Raw genomic sequence first — 19,468 nt, 5'->3', positions numbered from 1 at the left:
TGTGTGAGTAATTGTTTCAGCTCCAGTTGCGTTGTATTTTCACTGTTGAGCGCAGTACGTCTTCATGAGTGTAAACCTGCTGATGGCCTCTTACAGTTTGGTGTAGTATGATGGAAACCCCCAATCCAAAGCTGTTCACTGGTGGTTATAGATATAGATACAGAGAAATTGACATTGTAGGGAACCCACCATAATTTCTCATCCCTTTTCTAAGGCCACAGCTTAATAGGCAAACAATGAAAACGTCTGAAAAAGAGTCCTCTGGAAGTGTCAGCAAAGTGCTTACAGCCAAAGTGCGTTCCATCTTGAGGAGTAATGCTGCAAGCAACTGCAATTTACCCAGCAGCAGGTCCTGCCTTCAGAGTCGCTCACGTCCACAAAGAGAGCTCTTATTTCTGGCTCACTTTCTCAGACGCACCTGGAGGAGTTGTTGCCGTCGAGGAGGAAGGAGATTGGACAAGATGAAGAGCCGAGACGATGAAATTGCAGATCCTGAATCCCAAGTGGCGTCATTCAAATGTCACTCTCCCGCTGCGTTCAACTGCAGACATATTTCATGTAATAACCTTTGGAGAGGAGGACAGTTTAGTGTCTGGCTGGCCTCATATAGCCTCAAACCCGCCTCATCTTACCGTGTCATCCTTTTGTCTACTGGAAGAACTTTTATTGCCTTCTTGTATATTGCATCCAGCTCGCCTCATGTGTTTCAGCCCCAAACAGAGCGCTCAAGTACACCTTTTATCACTCTATTATTTTTCATACAATGCTACCCTTCACAGTTATGGCTACAGCATGTGCCTGTAAACATGAAGAATGAGATTATAAGTTATTTAAACAGAGCGTTGTTCTGACAACGTTCCTGATGTTAACCCCTAAGTGAAGAGAGGTTTCTCCTGCAGCATGCTGCTATATACTGACAGCCATTAGTCCTTGTAAGTCACATCCTCCTTTCAAAAAATGTTAATGCAAAACAACAACAGGATAACATGTATACAAGCATATAAGATATAAAGTATAAGAAATTGCAGCAATAAACAAATAAGAAAAACCTCCTACCCTCGCACTCTAAGACAAGGATGAACCCGTCCGTCCAGCATTTTAGAAATGCAGATCTTTTAGAAAACCTTGACTTGATGGCCTGAGAGGTCTGACTAGATTGTAGTCTGCAATCAGGTCAGAAATACACTGGGTAGCCAAACCAGGCCTTTGTAAACTATTTGTAGAATTTTGGAGCTGATTCTGAATCAAATGAAGCAAATAAAGATTAACAGCACCCAGACAGTTAATTATTTGGCTAGTTTGGCCAACTAGTGGTGACAGCATGCCTTTTTTCAAGAGTTTCAGGAGACTTACATGCTTTAGCCCATCGAGGCCAGTGCAGCTGTGTTTTTCTTCCCTCCAGAATCCAATGTGGAGATGCTTGTTGAAGTACTGGAATAACGTGAACAATTTTGATGCAAGTCAGTTACAGCATTAACCACAAAATACTCTGTGGACACATTTAGATTTTAGATCCTTGTAATTTGAATATCCTTAGGTTTTGGACTCTTGGTTGGACCAACAAGATGTGAAGAGATTATAACATGGTGTGAATTTATAATAGCCTTTTTTCATTGTTTTCAGAGAGAACATTTACAGTTTACACATACATTTTCAATCAGTGAAAGTGTTCAGCTTTTCCAGTTGGTGCCAGTCCACATTTCCTGGAAGATTTCGGTGACCCGGACAAATGAGAGAAATTCCGGTCGGATATTGTCTGAATAAACCCTATTTTCCAAGTGACTAACAGAGGCAACAGTTTTTTTTAATTTTTTTTTAGTATTGAATGAGAGCACAGCAGCCACTGCTGCAGTTTAATCCGGATGTTTGCCCACCATCAATGAACGTCTGCTAAAAGTGTTTGTTTTTGCCACTGACAGTCTTAGATTGTTGAAATATGTGTCTGACAACATTTTGGAAAGGATCCCTACGGAAATACATTTTTGTTAAAGAGTAAGATCCTTCTGTTTAACCAGAAACAGCTGTTATAGCACCTTTGTCAAAACCACCAGACTCCATTCACAGAATCAGTAATTTTATCATTGTAAAACACTCTTCATTCATACTGAACTGAAACAAAATAAAACCCACCAAAACTGTCTTGGTTCATCTTTCCACTGTTCCAAGAATCATCTTTTTCTCTGGTTTGGTTTGAATTCACTGAATCGGGAGAGGACTGAGAGGGCGGACATATCAGGGAAGCAGTGGGGAAAACATGTACAACAGCATGTAGAGCCAGAATATTTTCACATCTATCTCTGGAATTTTTTTCACCTATTAGGTCCGAGAGATTTTAATATATAAGACTTGAACAGATTTCCCCCAGAACAGTTTTTTACAATTCAAATATATTTTCCAATTTAAAATACCTGTTGACAGCCCTAGTGTGTGGTAGGTCTTGGCAATAAGACCAAAAAATAAAACAAGAATTTATTTATTTTTAAAGCTTGAAAGATTCACAATTTTTATTTTATTTCTCAAAGCACTGAAACACGATTGTCCACTTGGAAAGCTGTCACCGTTATGCATATTTCAAACAATACGGTTTATCTCTCCAGCTGTGGATTGCCAGTGCTTCAGTTCAGTAGAGGACACATCTACTCTAAGTAATCAATTTCAGCACAAACAGTACAGAAACCTGACGTTTGCTCACTGAATGATTTTCACAATGTAGGTCAATATGTAGCTCGGCCCTGGTTTCAGTTGATCAGTATAATCATTGCAATTCAACAAACTAATTAAGTATAAAAAAACAAATGTTAGTTGCGGCCCTGATTTCCTGTGCTAGGCGTAGCCATGAATCATAGGAGTTTTTGATGTTACTTTCTGGAGCATGACAGCGATACTGCAGCCAACAGGATTACCAGAAATAGTCAAAGGATAAGGAAAGGATTTGTGTTGAGTGGAGGGGACTCTGGCAGGTGGATAGAGAAGTGTTAAATCAGCTGATGAATGCAGTGAGAGAGCAGAATTCGTTGTGAAACTGACTTCTATCACAAAATCTAAATACACAACTTTCTCATAGTATTTCTTTTTTGTATCCATCTCCATGTAAGCAACCAAACTATCTGGTCGCATCAGGCTTGTGCATCAACGCGCAAAGAGGTAAATGTGCAGAGAAGGAAGGCCTCATCAATCTGCTGCTTGGGAAAAGCTGGTTAGGAAAGCTGAATAACAATCTCCTCCCTTCAGTTGTTCCAAATTATGAATTAATCTCTTGATAGGATAATCATGCAGACAATTTCACATGATGTCCTTGTAGCATTCAGCACTCGGGCGTAATCAGCAGCAGAGGCAATACAACGCAAATAGAATTTAAGGTTCTTTTTTTTTTCCTCTCTTCGTTCATCTTTCAGTTGCTCTCTCTCTGTTCGAGGAACGCGGCCAAACACGCCTATCTGATCAGCTTTAAGCATCTGGTGTAGCTCTGCACTTCAGATGTGGGCAAGGTTACTAGTTGAATTTCCCAGACCAAATTAAAAAGCAACAATGGTCATGATGCCCTTGAGCCAAACAATTTATCCCCAGCTGCCGCCGTGGAGCTGCCTGCTGGCACAACAACAGTGGACAGTTTGGGATGTGTTGGCTGCTCTCGGTTGAAATTATGAAAAACTGAGTGAATATGAATTAGGCTGTTGCTGAATGTGAGCATGCATGCTAACCATACCCCCTCCAGGATCACAAAAAATAAAACCTGTAGCAGCAGCTAACTTGAGTGCTGCATGTTTTTGGTATCAGGGTGTTGAAACTATCAGGACTAGACAAGTGTATTTTTCTTCTTGTCAACAAATCCCATGAAAGACCAAAAACAACACTGAATGTATCTAACAAATATTGTGTATGTATCAGAGCCTGAGCTGTCTTGTTCCTCTGTGTCTAGAGCTCCATTGTTGTCCAAAAGCTATTAAAAACACATCAGTGAGCCACACTGTTAAACCGGGTGACATGTTCCTTCATCACCATGAACACACACTAGTTTGTTTTCAATCCCACATACACTGTCCTGCCCCTTGAAATACTGTCTAGAGCACCAAATTATGTATTAATCCACCACTCAAAATAGTCCCTGATAACTGTAGTATTTTACAACTACTACTAGGCAATTAACAGAGTTTTCCCTCAATAACCTGCTAATTACTGCTTGTTGGTAGTAGGTAAGGAAGTTGTTGTACATTAATGATGACCTAACCCAACAACCCCCAGAATACGGCTTTAATAAGTGCTTTATAATGACTAATAAAGAGCCAATATGCTGCTAATGTGCATGCTAATAAGCAACTAGATAATGGTGAATATGTGGAACTTAATATAAAGTGTGTCCCACTCTTGCACCTCCTGTGCAAGAGTGGGACAACAGATGACAACAACAAATGACAACCCGAGAATCAGTATCTTTTTATTGCCAAATATTATCAGAAACTGAATAGTTTTAGATTTTCGATTGTTGGTTGGACAAAACGTGATGTTTGAAGATTTCGTCTTGGCCTCTTAGAAATGATACTTTTCTGGTATTTTTATCAGTTAATCAAGAAAGTCATTGGTAAATGAATCTATAATTAAAATTATCAGTCACACACTCAACTGTTGTCTTTTGTACATGCAGTGTACAGCTGTGCGGCGTCATTAATCGGTATGAGATGAATTGTCGGCACATATGATAAGTGTGTGTGTGTGTAGGTGATGAGTAAAATTAGAATCAATCTATTTACAGAATATACTGTATATCCTTGAGGTGAAGTTATAAAGGTTAGTAAACAGAAAGCGTTAAGGAGTCTCCATTAGTGAAATGTTGTTTTCCAAACCTCAGCTCGCGGCTGCAGAGAAGCTGATGGAGTGCCTGATCACGCTGGGGAGCAGCAGTATGTCAAAGTCCTTTCTCATTCGTCACATCCTCTCTCAGATCAGCACTCTGGCTGATCAGCTCTGGCAGGCCTTCCAGGTAAACACCCCCACTGCTTCACCACACCTCCTCCTTCATTCCCATCCTTCTTTTCTTCTTCTGCCTCTTTCTCTTTTGGCTCAGAGACAGCGTTGATCCTCTTCTGTTTTCCCTCCACTGCCTCACGATGAGATGTATTCTCCCTGTTTGTGTCTGTGTTGTTCACTCTCCTTTCAACACTATTGCAGTATGAAGTAGTATAAACATATTACTGTTCATATACACGGCAGTTTTTGCTCTCAAACTGTATTGAGATCATGAATCTCTCCATCGTACTCTCATTTGCTTTGTCTCTGTTTATTTCTCTCTAGCTTTGTCCCCCACGGTCTCCCTTTCTCTCCCTCATACACTCTTTTATTTCACCTTTTTGCTCCTCGTGAGCCGGCTTTTGTGCAGGGCTTCAGGTGCAAACAGTTTGCCCTATTGACTCGGTGCCACGGCCACTTCTGTACCACCGTAATCAATACCGCGTCCCACTAGTTTCCTGTCTGCCGTGTATTCAAACGTCTCTCGGTACCTCTGGAGACCGCCTGAGTCACAGGCCAGGCGAGAGCTGCATTTGGCCGGCCTGCTTCCTGTGAAAGGCAGAGCTGAGTGTCAAGCCGCCGGGGGTCCTTCGAAATGGAAATGTGTGAAAAAGGAAAAGGATACAGATGATTTTCCCCCCTTCACCCCTCCTGCTGAGCTTCCCTCCCACTCAGCAGGGTCGGTCATGCTCTTGCGCCTGTTTTTCTCCTCCTCCTCAAGAGAGCCTCTCGAGGCGGGCGATGCCAAAAAGAGAATTTTATCAACACTGCATTTTTGAGGGCCAAGTCGAAGAAAGAAAATAGCTGAACCCACTGTTCACCGGAGATATTGACAATGCAAAACAGCCTTGTGCTGCTGTGGCGCCATTGTCTCCAACAAACCAGCAGTAATGGGTATTTGGAAGCAAGAATCTGAAGGCTCAGTTCTCTGCAAACTGTCACATAGAAGTGGATTACGATCATCGTCTCTTACGCGTTTTGGAGACTTGAAATTGTGAACTTAAATGAACCGACATGTAGGCTGAGACCTTCGTTACCGTGGTGGTTTGACATTTGAAAGCGCACTGACAGCCATCCAGGCATGTAATTGCCATGGGGGGGTGTCACATCCTCTGCACAATATGAAATAGAGAAGCGTGTTCCCCCTAACATGTAAGTGACCAGACACATGATCAGCTGAAGAAAGATGATTTGTCCTCCTCGTATTCAGAGTTAAACTGCTGCATGTTGGTGTTCATGTCAACCAGCAACAGTGAACACAACAGCTGTGTGCAGTTCAAGTGCACATCCAATGTCTCTGGTCTCTGGCGTCCACAGATCTCTGATGCTAACAAGTTGATGACTAACATGTTTACACAAGTAAAACACAGTTAACACAACGTTAGCTTTCTTCTGCTGAGTCAGAGTGTCTCTCAGTTACGTGTCTTTTGAAAGCTGGGTCTACTCTTGATGTATAGCAGGCCAGCTGAACTGACCGGCTTATCAATGTGCTGAAAACACTCTCCCTCTTGCAGGTAGCTGTAGTTCAGTGTGTGCGTGCACTGGGGCATTCATTGTCGCTGGTGTGTAGTCCTTATCGCTCTGTGAACTGTCTGTGTTTGGTTTTTCCTGAACATTTATCCTGGCTAAAGAGCAGAGACTAAATGTTCAATTGCTTTTACAAAACCTGATCATATGTAGACTTGGGGCCAGCTGTGTGAATACAGTATTTGAATACAAGCAGAAGTCTGAGTGACTGGAGATGATTGGTTGCTTCTAGGTAGGCAGTGGGAGGACCAATCGGATAGGTGGAACCCTTAAATATAAAATAACTATATCAATCTATCCATGCCTCTATCTATCCATCCACCTCTCTGGTTTGTTCACCCAGGGTCTGACTGAGGATTTTGCCCTTGCAGTCATTAGTGTGCCCATGGAGTCCACCCCCCACCACCTCCACCACTCGTCTTTAGTCTTTCAAGGCTAAAGAAGGGACAACGATATTGCTTTTGAAGACTCGATGTGTTTAAAGACTGAGCTGCTGGATGGTCTTATTTGCTTGCAGCGCCACTCCTGCAGCTCTCCATGGTTCATTCTCTCCAGGCAGGAGGTCTCAGGGGAAGAGCGGCATGCCTCCCATTATGTAAAAACTGTCGAGGAGACTGCATCTATATTTCCATTAACATCTTATGCACTTAGCTCATGCTGTTATCCGGAGCGAATGATAATGAGCGCAACTGTTGAAACTTCAATTCCTGAAACACAGCCATCGCAAGCAAACTGTTAATTTTGTTGTTAAGAGTTTGTAGTTACAGAGTCGAGAGGTTATATTTAACAACACACTATTTGAACCCGACGAGGCAGGATAGAGATAAATCAGAGAATAATGGAGAGTGAGAGAGAATTCAAAGGTTAAACTAATTGCAAAGCCTTACTTAAAGTGAATATAATCAAGATTTTTATACCAGCAGCGTATCAAATGACAACGTGACGATGTCAAAGGAGTTTTTGGCCTGAATGACTAATTGATTAATGTGTAGTGTTTCTTGTAAAACTAACCCTCGTATGGACACGGCACATTCATTTCAGCTGGAAAATGAATTTACCCCATAGCAGACTTAATAAGTCACTTTATAGTGACATTAAACTATATGCCACTTTGCCGAGGACCTATTGGGACTGCACAAAGACCCGCTGGGAGCTCCTGGTCCCCTGTACCACACTCCCCTGTATAAAACTGTGAGCTTTCATACGCTCCCCAGGCCGAGTCAAGTCCATGGACAGACCCCTGCCTCAGCTCTTTGTCAGCAGCAGCAGCAGCAGACCCCTTGCCCCCCATCAGTAGTGCTGAGTGAAAAGTATTTCTCAGCATGGAGGATTTCCTTTGTCTGGGAAACTGTCATGGCAGTGACATACAAAAGCAGATTGGATGGCTTCTCTGTCTCCCTTGTTAGTTCAGTTTCCAGTTTTTTCTTATATAATGTCAGGGTTGACATGATGCATGCTTCTTGGTGACATTTCAGCATGAAATACCTGGTGCTTTGTCTGGGTGTTGCTTCTGTAACGTAAAATGGTGAAATGAATTCTTATTTTTTTTGGCCTGGTGTGAAAACTGTCAATCAAACCAGACCGAGACTGCTTGAATACTATGTAGAAATATGGTATAAAAACTCTGCCTGAGTAATCCCACACTGCACCTGTAATACTGCTGTTCTATCATGTCTCTAGCTGTTTGTCATTATTAATAACATGTGCTTGATTTGGAGTCTAATAATACCAGTAACGCTCATAATCAGTTTTTCCTTGGTGAGCTCTTTGTGACACCAGAGAACATTAGCGTACATGTAATCAGAAGCATTGAAAGGTTGCATGACCTGGGTGCTGATGACACGTTGATGATGCAGGATGACATCACAGAAACTGTTAAATGAACGAGTAACCTGTCAGTTCATGCTTACGTCTCTTTGTCTGTTTGCAAAAAGTGGGTGTGAACACGATGTGGAGCAGAACGAAAAGGCAAGAACGTCATGCAGTGTGAACATCGCTGTTTATCTTTGCTTTTAAGGCATTGGCCGAGGCAGGTGCAGCCTTTCATAAATTTAGTTAAACAGCATGGACAAACATGCCTGCAGATGCCCTGAAGCACAACATCTGAGAGCACAGGATAAAATGCCTGAACTGCTGCGACAACTTCCAGCCTTTGTTCTGTTGTTTTTTTTAGTTTAGTACTCAGATCTAATTTTGTGATATAGGTAATGTGAGCTGCGTGTGTCATCAGGTATCCATCAAACGCAGCGTTGCTATGCATTACAATCTATTCATGGAGAAACACATTGATTAAAGCTATCAACAAAGAGTAGCTGCAAACTAAACAAGCACATGAGAAGTCTTGGTTTGAACTTTGGGTTGATTTCATAAATAAGAGCACTCACTCAGGGCTATTCACTGTGTCTCTTGTAAGATTAATTCTGCTACTTCTGCTGTATCTCGTTGATTGATAATGACATCCTGTGTCTGAACGAGGCTTTGTCTTGTAAAGTTTTACTGTGGCGTTCGCAGGCAGCGGGTGATTTGAATGCACCGCGTGAAGTAACAATAAAACGATTATATAGAGAGATAATTCCAGAGTGCAAAGACATTGAATAACTATCGCTGAAAAATCATGAATAGTATAAAAAGGGTTTTATGAAAAACTGTATTCTAATTCTAACTTTACGAGGATAACCTTAAAATGATGATACGATTTAAAATCACTGCTCTTGCATTTTGAAAATTGCACAGTTTCAGACTTTTCCTTCAGATCCACACAAATCCTACCTGCTGCTCTAAGAAGGTTCAAGCAAACATTAAGACTTCACACAACTTTGAACCAAAGCAAACGTCTGTATGTTTGAGTTTGTACTTCCATGCTGTGTCTGCCTGCACCGTCGTCACATCCACCCACAGCCGCTGTGCAGTGTATTCCTCGTGTCTGTCAGTGATTTATGTTGGTGTTTAGATTCAGTTCAACCTCCATCCCTGCTGATAACAGACTCACATGATTTGTTGGCCTGAATACGTGCCCCCCCCCCCCCCCTCAGGATTCAGATCTGAGGTACTTTACATAAGGCTTTCCTTTTCATGCCTCTGCTACTCCACCACATCTCAGAGGGAAATATTGACTTTTTACTCCACTACATTATCTGACAGCCCTTAATTACTTTACAAGTTAATTCTTGCATATAGAACCTACGAAGATCTTATAAAATCTGAACTTTTGCTCATTGAAGTCATTTTTATGTAGACATATTTCTCGGATTTGAGGATTTGTTGCTTTTCTTTTTGATGATTTTAAGAATTTGAATTTGTATTAATGTTGAGGTTTGGACTGTTGGTTGGACAATGTGAAGGTGTCACTTTGAACTCTGGCTCATTGTGATCACATTTATCGCTTTCAGATTTTACAAACCAAATTAATGGAGGAAATAACCAGCAGATGAACGAGCTTGACGTCATAGAGTTTTAACTAATTTACTGGATTTTACTGGAAAATATATCTGAAGAGGAAAAAGGACGTCTGTATGAGTTAACACTGCAGAATGGGCCCAGGATGTGTTGATAGTGTCATAATGTGACTGTATATGTAATTTATTAATTCAAGAAACTGAAGTTAAGTTTTATCTATGAGTTAGAATAAATTAGTTTCTTTTCCAACTTCGTTAAAAAAAATTATTGTGAACCAGTAAGCTTGTGGACAGCAAGCTGTCTGTATTCTTACAGTTGAATTCCTAAGTAGCAGTAATTATTATTATGGAAATATTAAATTCTCAGTTCATCAGCATACCACCTGCCGCTATAGTGAATGCCACACAGGCCTTCACCCTCCTCCAGCTGGCGGTTAAGGGGGCAGATCATTCCCATCTGTCCGGGGAGTCTTCGCTGACTCGGGCCTTTATGTTCCAGAGGTTGAGAGGACAGGCGATGATGGTTGAAGGGCTTTGTGTCATGTTCACACATCATCAACCTGATTTTCTTGTTATCATTGGCATCATGGTTGGGGAGACCTTAACAGCCCCTCTGGGTGTTTGTCTGGAAACACACATGCCAGACGAGGAGCTAACAAGCTAACAAGTCAGGATGTTTTCATGTCTTAGAATTACTAAAACTATGAATTCAAGAGCTTAGATAATGACACATGTTCATGTTAAGTCATATTCATATCTTACAGGTGATGCAGGTACATTGCCACATCTTGTATAGACTGCGGTGCAGTGCCATTGTAGATATGAATGGACTGTTCATTTTTCTGTGGCCACAATTAGTGATGCTTGTTAGAATTGTTAATTTTCACCGTTGATTAATTATGAATCATAGTAGCACTGCAAATTTGTCCAAATTTGTATTGCTGTTGGCTAATTCTGCTTTCTCGTCGGTAGCCCCACCCATACTGGATTTTTGAGGCTGAGAGAGATGCGTTGATATTTGAGAGTTTGATTGATTTTGACTCAAAGCTGTGAAAGATCCACTGAGGTTTTTTTACTTCATGTTCGCAAAGATGTGCTCATGTCGGACATCAAAATTTCATTTGGCATAATAAATAGTAAAATCGATTGCCTGCATTAAGGGTATGTTACATTGTTGACTGGACTTTCAATGTAATCTGATTTTTCTCACACTTTGTTCAGTCCTGGTTTCCTCAAAAAGGAATATAAGGGCAGGCTAATTATCCTAACCTTGTAAAAAGGTTTAAAGATACCAAAATGTCATCATTTAATGCTTTGGAGAAACTAACTTCAACCTTAAAGTAATGATTATTTTCATTGGTTAATCAGATGAATATTTCTTTGATTAATTAATCAATCATTTGGTCTACAGAATGTCAGGAAAGCATTGAAAATTCCTAAAGTTGACATATTCAACTATGTCTTGTTTTGTGCACCAGCAGACCAAAACCAGAAGATAATTATTTTAATATAATAGAAGACTTGGACGGTTTAATGTAGTCACAAATGTTCACAATGGAGAAGCTGGAACTGGTGGATTTTTATCTTAGAAAATGACTTAATTAAAAATAAAGTCATCATCCATCGATTAAATAGTTGCTGGTTAATTTTCTATTGGTTGACTAAGTGATTCATGGACTAATTGTTTCAGCTCTGGGTAGACCTGTGATTTCAGTACAGGAAAGCAAACGTTGCAGTGAAGGTCTCATATACACATTTTAATATTATTTTACTTGATGCAACATGATTAATCACTGAAGTTTCAAAGCTGTCACAGGAAGCATCTAAAGAATGAGTGTTTTGGATGCACTATTTCAAGGACATACAGTAAGTGTTGTAGTGAGGGGAGGCATTTAAGTCATGAGTATTCTATCAGGAGCAGCGTGGCAGAGGCCAGTGTTCCTGTCTGACATACACCCTCAGAGATGCTGCAGCCTGGTGCCACTGTCCTTGGAGCAGCGCAGCATACAGATGAGCTGTGCCATCTGGGCGCTGCGTTGTTCTGTCAGAGGGCGTGACAGTCAGTGGCAAACACCAAACAGCCACAGCCCCTCAGGACAAAGCCACCATGAAACCCAGCAATAACACTAAACCACTGGGCAGTGTAAATGCCACTCTGACGCCATTACTATGCACCCTCAGTTGTCAGTGTCCCAGTGTCTGCACTTTATGCAAACTGCGGGTGGTCGACGGCTCGCCGTCTCATCTTCACCACATTCTCTCTAACTGATTTATAGGAGAGGATAGGAGGTGTTTGGATGGCAGAAACAGCCGCAAAATCTCAGCTGGATCCTGTTCAGCAAGGACTGATTAATCACTTTAACACCTTACAACAGAAGTTGGTGTGAACCAGGCAATTATTTTCATTATTGATTACTGTACTGCATTTCTTTGACTAATCGACTATTTGATTAGTCTATAAAATGTTACTAAAGCAGCAAATCTTCACATTTAAGGAGCTGAAACCAGAGAGTGGTTGGTCCTTGAATCAATAAATGAAATGTTCAGAATTGTTAGGGTTGTGTTTCATTGGGGTGTTGTGATTGGTTTAAGAGTAGATGATGATATTAATTTGATATTAAATACAAAAGTCTTAACGTTTTTGAAAATATAAGATATAGAATATTATTCAGAAAATATTCAACTAATCAATTAATCATTGTAAACCAGTATAAAGAAGCTGTTCACATATCAGTGCCATGTTATCACCTGATGCAGTCGATATTCTGAATGTGTTGTTAAACAGCATTCTGCACGATCGTCCCATTAGAGCCGCGTTCATATCTGCCTGATGAACATAGTCTCCTTTTAGTTCTGGTTGATCTCCAGCAACTCCTGTGAAAAATATCTGGCTGTTTAGCCGCTAAATGCTCCACTTTCTCCTCCAGCTAGTGTCTAGCTGTCTGTCTGCTGTTGGCTGCTGGGCGGGGGGTGTACAGCTGCTGCTGGAATGGGGTTGATGAGAGACTGAACAGCAACGTTGTGGATCATTAAACCAAAACTGTGCTAAAAGATGTTAAAATGCTCCATAGAGCTGAAGGGAGCTGCAGTTGGTAGTTCCTGACCGTGAGCGACTCGTTCGCATTACACATACATCGTTTCTTTCGTTGGTCATAGGTCATTTGTGCAGCTGCAATAATATTCGGTTGCTCCAGCCTCTCAACTGTTGAAAAACTTGAGTTCAGACAAGTATATAATGAGCCCATTTTTCGCATTTAACATATTAAACAGTTGATTAGTCAAAAAATAATATGCATGATCATTAGTTGCAGCCCTGGATTGGATTTCCTTCGAGGAGTTATGAGGCATATGAGTGTAGAGAGTCGGGTGAGGTGGCCTTCCTGGTTAACCTTCCATTGTAGCTTCATTTGGCATGAGATCTCATGAAACTTCCCTGTGTTATTGTCTCATTAGAACGATCGGATGAGTTTCACGGCCAGCCATTGTCTGGGCCGAGTGCCCTTAATGATATTAAGTTTGGCTTGGGGATATTAAATTTGGCTTTGGGGTGATGAATGAGCTTCCTGACATGCAGGGTTCAGCTGCGGTGGCAGAGCCAGAGGAAATGAGCATCACAGCTGATGCCTCTAAAGGCCAGTGCCAGTTCAATTTGCACCTTTTGGCTCCACAGTCCTCAGTGAATGCTCAGGGAATATTTTGCTCCTGGACCCCTCCGTACCTCACATTTTATCTTTAAATATCAGGAGGAGGCTGATTCCCGAGTTTCAAATACTCCCAGTCCCACATTTTTCTTGAGAGCCCGGCCGTCCGATGCTTGATAGTAATCTCTGACTCAGATAAGGTGAATTCATTCTCAAAAATTGTGAGTTTAATTGAACTGCTTTGTCTGTGTGAGTGACAGTGGTGTTTGGAGGAGGACGGTCTTCAGGAGATGTGAGATGAGCTGCGGTGCACACGGATGGCATTTCTAAGAAACTGGCCTCATGTGCCTTAAAGCTCATTTGTTCTGGTTTTTCACGTGTGTCACCATGACAGCCGAAACTTCATTTGCTGCATGTCTGAAGATCAGTTTCCAGGAAGAAATCTTCTGCTTTTTAAAGACCAGAATTACAAACAGCATTGAGGAATATGTTGCATCGCACTGCTCAGTGAAGGAACAGGAAGCTTTTTTCATAAAATCTCAGTTCTTGTGGTGCAGAGCAGTCATGATGTGGTTCAGGGAATTAAATTGAATTAAAGAAATTAATCCAGTACTAATGTTTGCAATGTTACCGCCTGACGGAGACGCTGCTGGTCAAAATATTGCATCCTTAAATACTTGTGCAGACTATCTGTACACTGTATAACAACCTGCAAATGTTCTTAACCTTGGTTGGATGTGCGCGACCACCCTGTTATACTCAACACATGATTAAATGATAGTCACATAATGTTCTCAAATGAGCTGGAAGTTGCTGTGGCCTTATTTATTTATATATAGAATTTTTGCTTCAATGTGATAAATTAATTTCATTTATCAGGGTTTTTATCTGATAGATTAGCCAAAAAAGACATTCAATCAGATTATTTTATCCGTGAACAGTCCCTCAATTGCGTTTCCCCAAAATAGGACGCATCATGATGATCTGTAAATCAATATGCCAATATGAAACAACATGGTAAATTGTGAGTAGGCTGCATTCATATAGCTCTTTCATCCAAAGCACTTCAAAAGTGTACAGTCTCCTCCAGGGTCAGGTTTAGGTCAGGTCGTATTCTCCCTGACGCTGACACACTGGTGGCAGTGAGCTACCCTTCATGGCACTGGTTGACCATCAGGAGCAGTTTGCGATCACACGTCTCGCTCAAGGACACTGAACAGGCGATCGATCGCCAACCTTTAGATTAGTGGACTCTACTGCTCTCTGATCCGTCCCAGCAGTGTGGGCTGTCCCGATTACGCAAATGAAGGCGGAATAAACCCACAGTTCGTTTTAATGAGTTCAGTGTTTCCCACAGACTGACTGTGAAGCTGTGGCGGGGTTGGACTGGGGGTATATTTATCTACTGAAAATATCTAAAATAATACATTACCCTATTTCTAGTGGGTGGCTTCTTTTGTCACCATTTAATTCCACTAAATTCTCCAATTTGTCGTAGTGCTAAATCACAAGCTACGCCCTTGTTGCCAAAAATCTGGCTCACTGACCAGTTAACAGGTGACTCCTCAGATTTATTGTTTTGTTACTGTAAAGCAGGTTTTGCCATCTGTAGATTAGAACCAAACATAAAATTTCACAGCCTTTCGAGCCGTGAATTGATTGCATTTTTATCTTCCAGTTTATTACTGCACTCGGGAAACTAACGTGTCAAATTGAATTGACATGATCGTGAACGTGAAGCACATGTTTCCCATTATCAGGAGAGGCCCCCTCATATGATTTGGCTTTGACTGACGTTTTTGCTCGATGAGCATTTTTCTTTTTTTTCCTGTCAAAAACATATGTCAACATTTTGCTTTGTGAGTAACTCTCGCCAATCTGGGTCTTAGCAGTTAAAGCGCAGGTGCTGCCAATAGCTTTAACAATGCCAGCATTTGAGAAATGCTGTTTTACTACTGTGAAAAAGGTCCATTTATTATATGATGAAGAGACGAGAGCACTCTGATGGATGAGGATGAACATATCGTTGGCATTTATGTACTGCCTGACTTGGACATCGATACAAGTATATCTAAGATAATTTAGAAGCTCATTTATCAGTCTAGCTCTATTATACTGTGTGTGATGTGCTTAACTATCCAGCTGAACAGTAGCATATGAAATCTGGATGAAACTGACCAGAATTGTCAAAGGCAAGATAAATATTGATGCGTATATAAAGAAGAAATGTACTAGCTCTATAATGTTCACACAGACCTACTGTGAGAATTACAAACAGCCCTTCTCTCTGCTTGAGTTGCTATAAGAAAGTTTTGTCAGTATATCTCTGCTGCTTTTTACACTTACCAGCTCTGCTCCGTTCCTTAGGGAGGAAGAAAACCAATAACACCTTCGCAGGGAAAACAAATGACGACATTGTGATAGTTTTCTTCCTGCTGTACAGCTTTGTATGGAGCACAGGGCTGGCAGGTGGGGAGGATGCTGGCATGTTGAGCTGAGTCAGCAGTAAGTTGAGAAGTGGAGATAGTCGGTCCTGATACAGGAGGACCAGCCAGAGGGAATCATTGTGTGGTAGCAATCTGTGCAACATCCAGGTGCTGATTAAGCTGCAGACACAAAGATGCACGTCTCAGGGTAAAAATCCAGCTTCTTTTTGCACCAGCGACGGTGGTGGTTCATATTACTCATACTAAACATTTCTCTCTTCCCGGTGTCAAAAACAAGCAGCTAACGAACACAGCGTGGTTCAGGTCAGAGAGGCTGAAAGACATTGTGTGGTGTTTGTAATCTTGTTGACACCTGGCCCCCGCCTCTTTATGACCCATCTGAGCTTGACCGGTACTGTCAAATTTAGCTCTGAACCCAACGGAAGCCTCACCGGGCTTTTGTCACACATCAGTCTTCCCCTCCCATTGGATGTAGTGAGTTAAAGCCATGATGTCACATTCGAGCTTGCCTCTGTTCCGTCAGTAAGAGGCCTTTCTGAAACATTAAACTTGTCTTCTGGGGTTTACAGCAATCACTATTACAAGTTGAGACCTTTGTGATTTTAGAAAAGTTAAACAACGCTAACTTTACCAGTGCGGCAGTGTAGGTGGACTCTCCGGTCCTCTCCGTCCTGCTGTCCAAACTGCAAACAAATGGACTGAGCCACACGATTGTGTCGTCCAATGTTTTGCCTGGATTAACCGTTATTTATCAGTGTGATTTTGTACGAAGTCAGTTTCGCTTTGACTCCCCACAGTGTTTCTACTTGAAATAAATGACACAGATGGACACAGACGACTGACACAATTGGACAGAGAAATTACACAACAAATAAAATTTCAGAATAACCAAAGCTTAAGGCATACCAAGCCTCTGTGTGGCAAAATGTTCCAGGTCGGGAAGGAGAACGGGTCATGATGCCACATCTGCTCCTGCTTTCTGCCTTGCGCCTTGTATTTAACAATGACTGAGCGTTCAGTCTTGACCTCTGGGTGAAGCAAATGAATCTGGGCCTGCTCCTCACAAACAGTAATGCTGCAAATTTTACATTGTTATATAAAATGCCATTTGGATCCTGTTATCATTTTGGTTTTTGTGTGTTATCTCAATAGTTCTGTTGCTATTAAAATGCTCAATAAGTCTTAAGTGGATTTCTGAAAACTTAGCATAATAGAAATGTGAGTCAGTGAGTGTTTTCCACTACTCTTATGCTAATATACTCCAAAGATGTGACATGATAACAGAATTAATTGAGCACAGACTCTGGTCCGTCGTGACATTTCATTGCTGCTTCCCACCTAAAATGGTATTTGTTATTTTAATGAATGACTTTGTCTCTTATGACACACGGATATCCTGCTGTTTTTCATCGGTGGCTATGGGAATTGAAAGAGCCGTGACAGCAGCGAGGACTCCTGCCTGAACTCAGACTGTACGTTTGTGTGCTTTGCATTCAGAAGTTGCTATACGTGAGTTACCTGACGCCCATTTTCAGATTAGGGTAGACAGGTGCTCTCTACAGCAGAAGCAGGTACCACAGTGTTTTTCTGTATTTGAAAATTCTCTTTCCATCACCCTTTTGTCTCACCCTTTCTTTAACAATTCAATCACTTTACCACCTGGGACAATGTGAAGCTTTTTTGTGACCCTGAAGCTTTTTTTTTTCCAGACTTTCTTTTCTGTTTCAGTGCATTAATGTTTTAATTGAAAAGCATTTTAAGGCACATATTTGGCCACATATGTGGGGAATTTTTAACACAATGTCTCTCTTTGTAAAATGAGTTGTATTAGTACTCTGTGTTGGATGTCGTCCTGTGCATCCGGGGTTGGCAGTTAAAGAAGAAAAATACGATAGAAATGCAAGGTCCCAGCAGCTTTTGTTGTAATAGCGAAACAGTTAGTCCAACTGAAAACGACAAATCCAAACTCGCTCCATCATTCAAAGGCAAAGCTCTCAGCCATTAGAGCCGCCCCCTAAATGTCGATGAGTCGAATGATTGATCGAGAGGCCACAGAATTGACGCACATTTTGTCAGTGGAATCACTACTTTCGTTTCTTACCTCCATCATTGTGCAGAGAAAAACATGATAACAGCATGGCAGGATATAAACGTTCGTGACCTAGCCACAAAATAAACTGAAACAGGGAGAATTCTTTTGTGTTTGCTACTGAACGTTATCAAAGTGAGCTGAACTGCTTTCGAACCAGACGCTGTTACGACCTCCTCTTCTGCCATCCAGTTCATCTGACAGCCTATTAGCAGCAGGAGAGATGCTCCGTGGTGTGCTAGAGTTTTATAACTGATTAGAACCAGGACACACACTTTTTATTCCTCCGTGTGGAATATCACCAACAAAGGCATTAAACCTTCAGTCTCACAGGTGAGACACGAGACTCATGCAGGCTGGTATAGTAGTAGTTGTAGTATACTTTTCATGATCGTAGGTCATGGTCTGAAGAATGTGATGAGGGACGAAGGACATGTTGGCTACATGTAGGCAGTCGAACCTTAATGCAACACCAGCTGGGTCAAATTATACTTATACCCCCATAGCTGCACAAGTCCATGTGGCTGTCGATCCTGCTGTGTGCTTGTTTTGGAGCATATTCAGCCTTTTACTGTACAGCTGAAGTGGAAAACAATGTGCATGCATTTGGTCTGTATCTCTTTTTCTGTAGTAGTTGTAGCATTTTACTTGATGTAGTGACCAATGCTGAGTCATATGGAAGTTAAACTGTACTGGACTGCCATAGTTGAGGCTTGTAAATCAAGATGCCCTTTAAAATCATGACCGTTATCTCTCTGCACATCATTACTCTCAGCCGTAAGCAGCGGGTATAATGTTAAATAGCAGGAAAGTGAAAGGTGTAAAATCTAAAGAAAAAAGGCTTTGTTATTATCCAATTACTTGTCATTTTAAGTATTTTCCAGGCCTTTTCTGGGGGCTTTTTTTTTATACATCTTTTGTGAGGAAGCTCTGGTGGCATCTGTAGTGATGGCTTAATTAACTAGCATTCTTTGACTCTCCAGTTGCCTGTTGTCTTCCTCTCTGTTATCTTCTTTCTCCCACAGTGCTCGCCGCTCTCAGCTTTCATTAAAACAATCCACTGCATACACTACTCTGCTTAATCTTTGGTATCGCATGCATCTCGTGGATTTGGAGGGATAAATACGTGGTAGGACAGTACTGACTGCATTGCATCATGCAGAAATGGGGGGGAAAGATATGGTTTCATGATCATCATGGCCTTTTTGTCACACAACGAAAGTTAATTTCAACAGACAAGACCTCAGGCAGTGGGGATATGCTCTTTTTCTCTCTGCCTTCCCTGAGATTTTTAATGGGCAAAAGCATCATTTAATGTCAGATTTGTCCCACAAAAATGCAAGCTATAGCATTCTCAGGCAACTT

The 19,468-nt window shown here is 41.4% G+C and overlaps 1 protein-coding gene across 1 annotated transcript in view; it reads left to right on the top strand.

Annotated features, from left to right (window-relative positions):
• The window catches only part of mei4 (meiosis-specific, MEI4 homolog (S. cerevisiae)), a 53,077-nt gene that overhangs the window by 15,984 nt on the left and 17,625 nt on the right, over positions 1–19,468 (top strand). Inside the window, exon 4 of the mRNA XM_041959366.1 lies at positions 4,847–4,978. Within this exon, the coding sequence (XP_041815300.1) occupies positions 4,847–4,978 (132 nt within the window). The remainder of the gene's footprint in view (positions 1–4,846; positions 4,979–19,468) is intronic.

This window comes from Chelmon rostratus, chromosome 18 (assembly GCF_017976325.1).
Source record: "Chelmon rostratus isolate fCheRos1 chromosome 18, fCheRos1.pri, whole genome shotgun sequence".
NCBI lineage: Eukaryota > Metazoa > Chordata > Actinopteri > Chaetodontiformes > Chaetodontidae > Chelmon > Chelmon rostratus.
Note: the sequence above shows the minus strand (reverse complement) of the source record. Positions and strands in the feature narration are given on the sequence as shown.